Source organism: Convolutriloba macropyga, chromosome 10 (genome assembly GCF_964194025.1).
Source record: "Convolutriloba macropyga chromosome 10, txConMacr16.3, whole genome shotgun sequence".
NCBI classification, from domain to species: domain Eukaryota; kingdom Metazoa; phylum Xenacoelomorpha; order Acoela; family Convolutidae; genus Convolutriloba; species Convolutriloba macropyga.
Window position 1 is genome coordinate 23,741,329 of NC_134477.1, and position 13,302 is coordinate 23,754,630.

General features: G+C 35.7%; 1 protein-coding gene across 2 annotated transcripts in view; it reads right to left on the bottom strand.

Moving 5' to 3' along the window:
* Positions 1–1,802: 1,802 nt before the first annotated feature.
* The window catches only part of LOC142348373 (uncharacterized), a 216,132-nt gene continuing 204,632 nt past the window's right edge, over positions 1,803–13,302 (bottom strand). For both annotated transcript variants that reach the window (XM_075399697.1, XM_075399696.1), the window contains exons 17-20: positions 11,762–12,010; positions 6,630–6,730; positions 4,982–5,183; positions 1,803–2,364 (exon numbers count right to left, since the gene is read on the bottom strand). In XM_075399697.1, coding sequence (XP_075255812.1) covers positions 2,059–2,364; positions 4,982–5,183; positions 6,630–6,730; positions 11,762–12,010 — 858 coding nt within the window. In that variant the 3' untranslated portion in view covers positions 1,803–2,058. The remainder of the gene's footprint in view (positions 2,365–4,981; positions 5,184–6,629; positions 6,731–11,761; positions 12,011–13,302) is intronic.

A 13,302-nucleotide genomic window follows, 5' to 3' on the forward strand; every position in this document is an offset into this window, starting at 1 on the left:
CACTTATCATGAGCATTTAAAAAATTGCTTAAGAAAAATGATTCTCAGGCTAAACTTTTAAAAACTTAAAAGAAAGAAGACATTTTTATTTGAACATTCAATTCTGAGATAATTTCAAAAGTTTTCCAAATTGGCTGCAGTTTACTCAACGGAGCAAAATTTACTGCTTTTCATTGATATACTTTGAAATTTTAAAACGAGAAAACAAAAGCAAGAAACCCAAACCAGCAAAAGAATGTTTTGATGCCAGCGTTTTTGCAAAACATTTTTTGGACAACAGCTTTGTAATCATCTTTTTCACAACCACTTTATCTTATCAGGAATTTTACGAAACTTTGGGAATCGTTGAGAGGATCCACACAAAACAACGCCCACAACCTCTTGCCGATATCAAAAAATGTTAACCAAATTTTGTTCAATTCTCCTTGTCAACCAAAGAATCGAAAGATGCAATACTTTGGAGAAAAATTAAAAAGCAAACAATTGGCAGCAAAATTTTGATGTCAAGTTTAGGTATCTTTATTTATTAATCAAGCAAACAACAAATTGATATTGAATTAACGCAAAAGTAAAATTGTCTAGATAAATCACAACTTCAACAAAGCAATTTAAAAGCTAGGAAGTAATTTTGTGAAAAAAGCTACATCAGAAACGTTGCAGTAGGGAAAGCGCCTTGGAGCATTCAAAAAGTACATACAACAAGGCAGCTTTTAAGGAAAATCTTGAAAAGCGAGAGAATAATTAAAATTCATATCTGCTACTGCATTGGTAATACCAGGTTAGCATAGTATTCAAATTTTGCAGAACACATTGCTTTTTCCAAAAGTCGCGCGATGAAGACTGCTTTGGTTAAGACAAGCTCGTTATGTCTAACCGAATCTTTCTTCTTCCCGAGTGTTTTCTGAAACTTGCGGTTTATGACACTCAGCATTAGAACGTGAGTGCCTTACAACCATCCCAATCAACATGTCTACACCCCGCCCCAACCTCCCACCAATCGACAGTCACCCCCTTTAACTACCAACCCTCCCTCCCGCACCTACCCCTACACCTCTTAAACCTCTCCAACTCCTACCAAACCGCAGCCCACTTCCTACCTCCACCACCTACCTACCTCCCACAACACACGCCCAAAATCCTAATCCTTACTAAAATGTGTTTTTTATTCTCACAACATATAGCACGTTACTATGTAAAAAAGTAGCTTACGCGCCGGAAGCGTAAAAGATATAAGCCCGCTAAGCTTGGGGGGGGGGGGCTGGTAAAAACTGGTAAAAAATATAACCCGCTTTTGTTCTATATCATCGCGTTACTTCTTGAGTGACTTTTTTACGCTTGAGTTCTTCATTTTTTATTGATCGAAGTTGCTTGCTTTCTGAAGTCAAGTTTGCTGCTACTATCAAAACGATTTTGAGCGATAAAAACTTAGTCATTCGAGAGCAATTCATCCGCCGTTAGTCGTTTCATGTTTCTATTTCTTTTTTGATATTCCTGAAAAGGTGGACTTAGTTAGGTTTTTATGGCACGAGCTATTCTACCAGCTATTATTTCAGCTGAAGCATGTTTGTCCATCACTTAAACTCTTGACTTTAGTTTGTGAGGATTGACTTCTTTTTTAGGACGTGGGCATTGGATTTCAGCATTAACTTAGTTACTAATACAATTATTAAGAACTGCTCATAGTACTCAAGGTCGAAAAGGCTGTTTTGAGCAGGTTTCTTCCCTTGACAATACCTCCTCCCTATCCAAACTACAGACATCCCCCCCCCCACCTAGCCAAAGATAAATATATCCAAAAAATGGCATGATCAGTCAGACAATACGCTTGAATAACCGGAATAATGATGTTTTGACTAACCAGCTCAAAAAAATTATGATAGAAATTTAGATAGAAGGATATACATTTAGATAGAAAGATATACATGATAAACAAAGTTCATGATATACAAAAACACACTTCGAGCTTTTTACTCAGTTAAATTTAAGAGACAGTATTTTCACAGATGCGCGAAATGTTTCCGACTGTAGACATGTGATTGAATCTCCTGTGTGACGTCACTATGGATATGGGACAGCATAGGGTTCGCTGACCGCACTCATGTGCAACACATCACTCCACTGATCACAACTGACTGTTACCACATTTAGATAGAAAGTTTTTCCCGCTTCATCCATACCGTTTTGGTAGAACACAGCGTAATAGTTATTAGTGCCCTCTACTTTGTAGTCTCTCTCCCAGTATTGTGGAAGTAACTGATGGTAAGCCCAATGGTGCTCGTCCGGCGCTGAGTAATGAAACTCGTTCAGGTACTTGAAATTGTCGCATTTGCTTAAATCGAAGTAGAAAATGAACACGCATCTGAACTAAAACGGACCAAAATTGAGCTTAATCAAAATAAATAAATTTAGGTTAAATTAAATCTCAATAAACATAATTCGCCATTGCTGATAAAAAGAATCTGACTTTCCTTAATTATTCTTAATTTAAGCAAACTTTACATCAACTGAGCTTCAAAAGTTAAGGCATCGCCACTTTAACACATATTTGTTCCGAGCAACCGTGGTGGGGGGGTGGAACAAAATGCTGAGCTGGGGTTTTTAGTTCAGTCAATTGACTGAAAAATTGTGAGTGGTATCGTTAGAAATCCCGTCCAGCCTAGAGTATAGAATTAAAAAAAATGTTTTATGAAATGCGCTTTTCCATCAGAGCTATCGAGGTTCAAAGTTATGTGAACAATTACCTAGATTCAGTTTTTTTGTCCACATTTGCCACATTTTGCTCATTTTATTGTCAATTCTGTTCAAAAGCATGTTAAGTTTGTTAACAATAGTGTTATTAATTTTTTATGGTTAGAGACAAACGAGTATTGATCAACTGTATCATTCAAATTTTTGGCTAACATTTTTTGCAAACTTTTGACCAAACTTTTCAAAAAAACAGCCCTTCATCAAAATTGATTAAATTAGGCTTCTATAGAACAATTTGTTTAAACTTGTCGGAAACAAAACACTAAAACTGCTGATATAATCTTCTCAGGCACCAAAGAGGAGTTGTTTTACATTTATTCCTATGAGAGTGTCCTGGAACTAACAATTTGCCTGTTTTTCTCCTTTTTATTAGTTTAACTCGATAATTTTCCAAAAATTATTTTGTGTTCTTGACATATTGATTTTTGTCTTTTGCTAGCAAACAAAATAATTACAATTTATTTTGTTTCCAAAGGAAGTAGACCAACATGAAGGCTAGTTTAGGTCCAGACGATGGTTTTTAAAATGATAAGATCACTAGAAGTATAGACGAGGCTGTATTTTTTATTTTTCTGGTTTTTGTTTCTCTTCTGTTAATGATCGTGATGTAATTAAATATTTCAAACTATGGCTCAGTTTATGCCACATCCAAATTACATTCAACTGAGGCCTAATGATAATTTATTCATTCAATTAAAAGATCTTTGTTTTTCTGTCTTCAACAAGCAATTGATCGACAACCTAATAAAATGGATTCATAAAGAGAAAAGCAAGAAAAGGAGGAGGAGATAATTATGGACAAATTCGAAAAAAAAATTCTCCATTAAATTTGAACCAATATTTTAAAAAAATTTTAATTAAAATATCTAGTACATCAATAAACCACGCAAATTCAACGGAGAAACTTTAAACAACACTAAACAATTAAAAAATGAAAAGATCAAAAAACCTGACAGAAATTTAAAAAATGTTTTATCGAATTAGGTAAAAAGTGCCCTGTTTAGCTTTTCTTCCCGGCAACTATTTCGAGGAAATTTTTTTATAACTTCTGCCTGATCATTCACTAATCCAAAACGCTGGAGAGAAATAACAAACTGTGGGAAACTGAAAGAACAAAAAAGGCCTGAAAAAATAGAAGTTTGTGTAAGTTCTCCTAGTGAAAACTGTCACGTGAAGACCTGGAGTGTCAATGCATAGTACCAACACTTATAGGATAGGATAACTCTTTACTGAGAATGAACCCAGAAAAATTATAGCGGGAAGCCATTTATTAGGTGGAACAGGCAAAACCCTTACAAAACATTAAAAAGCTTGGGAAAAATGTGCGCAATTTTCTTCAGAAAAAAGAAATGAAAACAATTTTCAATCAAAATGAAAGACCAACAAAGCTTCTAGAGCAAGAATTTTTAGCCCCACAACTCCGTAAATGCCATTAAAGTTTTGAAGAAAAATGCTAATATTGATAAAAAAAACAAACTGGTAAAAACAGCTGCAAAAGGATCCTAAACGTGTTATATATGCTTATGGTCAATGCTTATGGCCAAAGACATTACTACTGTTTAAATAATTGTGAGAAACACTTTTGATTGAGAAAATTGGAGTTAAACTTAAAAAAAACACTGCTTTCCGCCCGTTATCAAAAAGTTTTTCTCGCTTCGTGACAACTTTTGCACACCTTCTTTTCTTGATCTCGCTCAAAAAAATGACTCGAACACAAACAATTATCTGTTCTTCGATTTCTTCAGTCGTTTGACCAAAAAAAATAGTTTTAACATTTCGCATTAACTTTCGGATCCTGTTTTAAATACATTCCAAAAAATTATCAATCAAAAATGACGTTCAACTATTACTCCTCTTTGAGTCGTAAAAATCGAGACGTTTGAAAAGAAACTAAATTTATAGGTACGACAAGCAACACAAAGAACTGACTTTCAAAACTTGTGAACGGTGAAAGGGTTCTACAAACTAACCTCTTAAAAACAGCGGATCTGGCGTATCGGTTTTAAGTTAACCAAATTCACATTCACAGAGAGATTGTGCATTTTCTGCCCGAAAAAAATCTCAAAAAGGCGAAAAATGTTTCTGAGTTTACTGAATTAGCTGTTGTTCATTGCGATCATTTTAGCGGTTATTATGTTTAAAAAATATATCTGCAGCTCTTTACAAAGGTTTATCTTCCTTTGAGGCTGTGAATCGGGGCTGCAGTATCTGTTTACTAAACAAGAATGCCTACTTGATGTGGATCTCGTAGGAAGAAGTGCATCTCAACTTTGGAAGATCCTGGGAAAGGAGTGGAAGAAGGTCCGGTTGGGGGGAGTCCCACTTTACTGAGGCTGGTAGAGGAAAGCTGTTCAGATCCCCTGCTGTAGAAAGTGAGGTCCAGGGTGGCACATACTCCTGGCACATTCACAACCGCTTGTCTGCTTATGGATAACCTTAAAATGACAACTTGTTGCAATCTCGGGTTTCGGAAAAAAAACCCAAAGAAAAAATCAGGGAAATAAACCTCCACTTGACTGTCAAAGAGATGTAAATTCAATCAAATTAAATTAATTGAATAATTAAAAGAATTATATTCTAACACAATTACACAGATAAAAAGGCATTCTTCGTAATCTTGGATCTTGGTAAAATTGAACGCATTCTCCATTGTTCTTAAAAGCATTTTTGGAACCTTTAAGTTATGCTAGGGCAAGCTTGACATTATTCGGCTCATCATTTTGCAAAAGTTGTGCGTGATTCTTTCAAGACTTCGAAACTTTGAAGAGAAAAAATGTATCCATTACGGTTTTCATCTCGTGCAAGGTTGTGTATTAAGAAACATTGTCATTGTGGGTTATTCCTATTAAAAGAATTTGGAAAGAAAAAGTCTTGTAAGAGTCTTGAAAAACTGCTGCTTGACTTCCTGTTAAAATGAGGGAAAAAAGCCTTCTCTTCGTTGCCCGTACACTGATGTAATGAATTGTTTTCATTCAGTTCTGGGCGAAGTTAAAACCCCAATTCGTTCACTGTATTTTGTAAATAGTTGCATTTCCTCTGTTGTTTTGAAGGTCAGAATTATTGTTTCCGAGTCTAGCGTGCTTTATCTCTCTTTCTGTGGTTTATTTCTAAAAACCTTAAAACGACAACTGAATTAGAGTACTCAGAACCGATCAATTTTATACATTCCAACCAAGAAGAAAATGGAACTGTTCTCAAAGAGCTTGATTAAACAAAGTGGCGAGAAAACCAGGACAAAAAACAGCAATTTAGTCTCAAAAAGTTTTTTCACACTAAAGTTTTCCGGTATGATCATCAGGCGCTGCCAATTTCCTCGATAATTTCTGCAACTGCTGTTTTGAATCGAAAGGTAGTTAAATAAAGTTTAGAAAACAATCCAACTTCTTAGCTGGAGCACAATCAAGTAAAATTAACTCCTAAAATTTGTTGGCCGATATAAAATATATTCTGTCTTCTTATTAGAAAAGACTTAATTTACCTTAAACGCAGTTTGATTTTTGTGTTAATTCAGAACACATTTCTACATTGAAACATTTGGGATAAAAATAGAAATGGACGCCGGATGGAAGTGCAAAAAACGGGGGGACCCAGCGCAGGGGTGTAGGGGCTGAGACGCAGACTGAAGGATTGAGGAGGGACAGCAGGAGTGAGTTCGAGTCCCGACCAGGTAGCGGAATGTGAGAAGTGAGTACCAACATGAATGTCTGCCGTTCTCGAATCCAAGTGAAATACGTTGCAATGGTTAGGTAAAGCAACTGTTCTGTCGATCAACCCGCCTGAGTATGGTGTGCTTGACTTCTTTTCTTGTTGCTTGTTCTTTTTTAGTTTTTTTCATTAGTTAGTTTTCATCAAAATTAAGGTGATTAATTAAGATTACTCACGTGAATGGGATATCTCCGTCCTCAAAGGTGGTCGGGTTAGGAGATATGTTGTTTGCAAAGTGGATGCTGATGTAGCTTCCAACTCCACTTTCAACGGTAACCTGTAACCACTCAGGCTCTCATTACTCATTCGTAATTTTAACTTCAGGATGAGGTGTGAGAACCAAACCAGCCCTGATCAGACCACCTTGGGTCGCACACGGGGGGTAAAGCGCGACCAATCCACAGAGTCTGGCATCACTGTCTACGGTCTGGACAGTCTGATTAGAGCCCCGCCCAGAGTCTAGATAGTCAGATCAGAGCGTGGTCTAGGGTCTGGATAATTTTGTGGTTTGGTCTGGATAGTCTGGCACAAGTCAGTCTGACACCCCCAGTGCGCGACTAAGTCTGTCTGATCAGAGCCATTTTTGGTCTAGATCGGCTGATCAGAGCCGATTTTAGTCTGGATAGTCTGACCAGAGCTGGGTTGGGTCGCGCACCTCATCCTGGGTTCGGCATCCTGGGTTCACACCACCTAAAATTTTTGGGCAAAAAGAGAGAAATATGTTAGAAATCCAAATAGCGCGATAGAAAGTTGCAATTTACCTAATAAAAGTCAAGTTCTATGACCACATTCAATGATCTAAGCTTAGAAAACAAAGGTGGACAGATTATAACCAATTAACGACACATCTATATTTGCCTATATTTTAGCACCATCTTTGCCCCAAAAAAAAGAAATTGATTAGGTAACATAGAAAAAAACAATCAATTGAAAAGTATCAGCTAGCTTTTAAGTCCAAACGCTTAAATAAGACTTTAAAGAGAACTATTTTTTTTCTGATGCAAGAAAACTCGAAACTATATAAAAACAACTAACGTCTGTTGATTCTTCTCGATGCTTATCGGTCGCAGGTGACGTCGTCTTTAAAATGTAAAACCTCAACTAGAGCATGCTAATTTATTGCTAAAAAATTTTTCAATTCTTTTTAAAATTAGTTGAGGCAATCACTTAAAACTATTTTTAAATTATAATAACTTAAAATACCGAGCTCAGATATGTGATGGTTTTAACATCAAGAAACTTAGAAGCCAATCTTTGTCAAATGTTCACAAAACAAAAGAAGAACTTACCTGACGAATTCTATTGCTATGTCGATAAGTAGTGGTCGTAAAAATAAACTTGATTCTAATTGTGATTTAGCGCTATCATTATCTGATTGACTGATCAATCAGAAGTCAGAAGTTAAATTCTTCCACACATAGAAACCTGACTCTAATATCCAACCTCTCCCTAAACTCATACTGTTGAACTCCGTTGTATTGATGCTATGTATGAAATCTAAGGAATATAGAATTGCACGTCCAGTATTTGAAACTAAATTCACTTTACATGCGAATCAATTAAAATAATTCTAGGTAATCTATAGTTTGCACAGATAGTTTGCACAGATATATTCCCGTATAGTTTGCACAGATAGTTTCTATAAAGACGAGCTTTTTTCCAGTGAAAATTGCGTTTAAAATTTAACTTATTGCATTCTTTTGTCCCGACAAGATGAATGTTGATGAATTCAGCACGGAACAATGCAATAGATAATTATTATGCTATTTTTTAGAGACTCAGTTGCTAAGATTGAAGATCAAGCCTTTCAGGTAGTGGAATAGGTTATTTTTTTCCATTTTTTTACCCTCTTATTGTTCCTTAAATTTACCGGAAAAATCAACATTCGATGGTATTCCATACTAAGCCGCTCTCATTTTCTGCTACGATAAATTGTATTGAGTCTTTAAAAAATCTAACACAACCTTCTTTCATATTTATCTGATGAATATTTTGTTTGCAATCTGTACAGCAAGTGTAAAGAAATTTGTAGTTTGAACGTTTTTGCTTTAAATAATTTTAGTTGAGGCTTGATTGCAAGGCTAGCAATTTTTAAAACCTTTAATACCCAGTATCTCAGCTATTTAGACATTTGTTTATACTGAGCATTTTAAAAGTATCTGAGTATATTCTATTGGACATTTGATCTTGGTAAAGTTTAGAACAGCTGCTTCAAAAACACTAATTTTGTTCAAAATTTTAGAATTATACGCAGGCCTTTTTCTTGAGTGAAAGTATCAAGTTTTATACCAATTCTTCTAAATATTTCAGGTTTCATGTAGGTTTCAAAGAAAGTAAGATATTAAAACACACGAACACACGCGAGCGCGCGCGTGCTCACATACACACACCCACACTCTATTGCTATGTCGATAAGTTGTGGTCACAAAAAAATTTGATTCTATTTTTGTTTTAGCGCTAACATTTGGTTGACTGATCAATCAGAAGTCAGAAGTTTAATTCTTCCACCCATAGAAACCTGATTTTACTATGCAACCTCCTTCTAACCTCCTACTGTTAAGCTCGATTGTTTTGAGGCCATGTATTGAATCTAAGAAATATAGAAATTCACGTCCAGTGTTTGGAACTAAATTATCTTTAATTGCTAATCAAGTAAAGTACTTCTAGGTAATCAAGACTTTCACTGTATATTTTGCATAGATGAGTACTATATATCCGAAATAGTTTTTGAATTTTTTTTAGCTCAAAATAAAATTCAACTTTTTGCATTCTTTCGACCCGACAAGATTAATGTATTCAGCACGGAAGATTGCAATAAAATACTTTATTCATTGTGTTTGTTTACGATACTCAGCTGATGAGATCGAAGCGCAAGCTGTTCGGGTAGTAGAAAATGTCAATTTTTAATTCCATTTTTAACCTCTTTTTGTTCCTAAGTTTATGAGAAAAGTCATCATTTGATAGTCTTCAATTTTACGCCGCTCTGACGTTTGCTATGAAAAATTTTTTGGGTGTTAAAGTAACCTAACTCAGCCCTTCTTCATATTTATCTGATGAATAGTTTTCTTTTTCAATCCGTAAACAAGTGTAAAAAATGGCAGTGTGAAAGTTTTTGCTTTAAATTCAAATAGTTGAGGCAAGATTACAAGGCTAGCAATTTGCAACACCCAGTATATCATGTATTTGGACATTTGTTTATGCTGAGTTTGCTGAAAGCATCCGAGTATATTCTATTCGACTTTCGATCTTAGTAAAACTTTAAAAAACCCTTTCCAAAAAACTTTTTCTGTTCAATGGTTTTGGGAATAGGCAGGCCTTTCTTGAGTGAAAATATCAATTCTTATAATTTTTTTTCTCTACTATTTTAAGTTTCATGTAGATACCGAAGAATATGAGATAAAAATATATATAAATACATACACACAAACACAAACAAGCACACAAACACGCACACACACAAACAAAAAGATACATACAGAAGCACACACACGGACACACACACACGGACACACACACAAACACTCACGCACACAAAGACAGAAATACACCCCCAAACACACACACACAAACAAGCACACACACAAACGCACAAAGACACATACACACACACACACACACACACGCAAATACACACGCGCACTCACACACAAACACACACACGAACACACACACATGCACACTCACGCGCGCAAATACACACTCAAACACACACAAACACAGACACACACGCACAAAACTCACAAACACACTCGCACACGCACACGCAAATACACACGCACACATTTATTTTTCTTCAATAAATTTCAGAAAACCCATACAATAAAAAACTCCAAAACTCCGAGTTTTGAATCTTAAGAAGCCAGAACTGCAGCCAAAATTAGTGTTGAAAAGACAAACGTATTTTTGAAAGAAAGTGAAAATTTCGAAAAATTTTAAAAATTGAATTTTTTTGTGACTTCTGGTGTTATGATGATAGTTCCTCACTATTAAAAGAAAAATCGCCTGCCGTATTTGATTAATTAATTTTTAACCTGAAGTCTTCTGTTATCTTTTTAAACTTTTGTTTTAATTAATATTTTTGTTTGTCTTACTTTTCATGAATTTAAGGAGCAGACAAACATTTAATTAAAATCGAAACGAATAACTTGAAGAAGGAAAAATCAAATATGACATTCTGTTTTACAGAGAACTGAGAGTTTTATCCAAGATACATTGTTGTCTTATTTTGTCCATCATTGTTACTATCAATCAATGTCTATGATCAAAAAGAATGAAACAAGGATGCAATATTTTTCCTCAGCTGGTTATTGAGTTAACGGTCAAAAATAGATGCGAATTTGGCATGAGGATCAATATCTTTAAATCCTGTTTCCAATTAGTTTGTGCACAAAGTTGTCGCATCTGGTTTAATGTCAGAAAAAACTATTAAGTGATTGTCTTCACATTTTTACTGGTTTTAAGAAATATTTGTCAAGTTTAGAAAACAAATTGTTTTGCACTAACTAATTGACGCTACCAAAGTTTGAAATACACATGTAATTTTTTTTTTCAGTTCTTTCTTCATTTCAATTAAACAGAATTTTTGATTACTTTTCAGATAGTTATTTTTTTCTTAATTTCAAAGTTTGGTTAAGAGCCTTTAGTTTCAACAGCTTTTAGTTGATTCATTAAAAGACTAATAAGAAACACACAGAGAGAAAACAAAAAACTGAAAAAAATCAACATCATAGAGAAGACAAGATTGTGTCAATCTAATTTCTCTTTCTTTAATACGTATCAAACAGCTTCCTTTCACTCAATTCAGCTCCTTACGCTTAAGTGTTCTTGCCAATGCCCAAAAAATGTGTTTATTCACGACTTACCATTTTTCTGAGCTTCGAAGGACTTTAGCAGAGCTTTCACGCAAATCTCTTGCTGTCAGAATTACTCGCACTAATCAATCCATCTTGCAGGATCTTGTGCAAAAAATTGGATATATCAGAGGATTTTGACAGAGAAATGATTATCCTGCAATATTCTGGCAGAAAAATTGCTATATTGCAAATTTCTAACAGAAAAATTCTTATCTTGCAAGATTCTAACAGAAAAATTGTTATCTTGCAAAATTCTAACAGAAAAATTGTTATCTTGCAAGATTCTAACAGAAAAATTGTTATCTTGCAAGAATATGCAGATTCTTGTAAGAATCTGGCAGAATCTGCCAGAATCTTACAAGATGAACATTCGATTTCGACCCGGGACTGCAAACAATGTCCTAGCGTATCATATAGATTCTTTTGAAAGTAATTTCCGCGCTTCGAATTATTACCTCAAAATTTGCGGTCTGTCCATTTATCCAGGTGTTGGTTGTGATTGTGTCGATAGGTAGGGATTTGACAATTTCAACAGGGCTGCTTTTGATACCTGCAAAGCTGGATGTTCGAAGGTAGACGAAGTACTCTTCACCCGCAGTGAGGGGTTGTGTGTCTTTGTTCCCTATTGTGATCTCACCTGAGCCTACTTCTGTTATCTCACACGGACACTGGCTTCCCCCGGGTGATACTGTCACGTCCAGCAGCTGGAACAGGATCCAAAAATTAAGATATCCTTCGTGTTTATTAAAGAAGTATGCCAAAGATGATCACTATTTGTTTTGGCCAGATTTAATTACGAGTTCAGAATAAGAAGAGTCCAGATTGGTCATTTTATGATGAGCCGCCAGCTCTACTATTTTTATTCATACCTGACCAAAGTGGGGAGAATAAAAACAAACATTTTACATGGGAAAATGAAAAACGCTGATGAAATAAGATTCATAAACTGTTAATCTGTTGTATTGATAACCACCGTTATGTTAACCAAGTTAATTGTCAATTAAAAAAGAACACTATTTGTTCATTTTTGTTTGGACTTGTCCCTGGATCTCTGCATGCGCAACAAAGAGTCACTACAGTAAAAAATACTGTCGGAGATTGAGTAACTTTGTGACCCTTTCGAAGGATATTCAAGGATTCAGCCCGTAGCCTCAGCACAAACAGCTGAAAACCAAACGTACCGTTAATTTAAGTACACTTTCCGCAAACTGCTCATTAAGTGCTGCAAAGAAGATTCGAAATATCATGTTTGAAAGAAAGAGAAAACATTGAGGCATTCCCGCAGCTAGCTCTTAGACATTTTCTGCACCTCTTGTGTGAATTCCGCGTATTTTGTTAACAAATCAACTCCAATGCCGTCTCGTTTCTGGTTCTAAGAGCGACTTGTCAAGCATTGACAAGTCTTGAATAATCCAAAATAGAATTGAAACCATTATTTCAAGTGAAAAATAACTGCAAACAAAAGTTTAGTTTTTACTCTTGAATTAGGGATGAAAATGCCTTAGCTCCAAAAAATTGCTTTGGGCTCTCCCGTCCTTTGCTCGTTTTGCGCTCGCTCGTTGTTCTTTTGATTGTTTTGTGTCCGCTTGTTTCTTGCGCGCTCGCTTTTGTTTGTTCTTGATGAGCTCTCACAAGCTCTTTTGTTCTCTCGCTCCATCTCTCTCTCTCTCTCTCTCTCTCTCTCTCTCTCTCTTTCTCTCTATCTCCCTATCTCTCTCTCTCTCTCTCTCTCTCTCTCTCTCTCTTTCTGTCTCTCTCTCTCTCTGTCTTTCTCTCTCTCTCTCTCTCTCTCTCTCTCTCTCTTGCTCTCTCTTCTTGTTAACCTCTGGGCATTTGTTTCTTCGTTTTTCTGTCCTTTTATTTGCCTTATGGCAAAGTTTTTTGCTCTCTAGGATTGCCTTACGGGCAAATTCGGCTTTGCTCGTTCGTTTTTGTTTCTCTCGCGTTGCGCTCGCTCGTTTTTCGGTCGCGTGCTTTCACACTCGTTCGTCTTTGT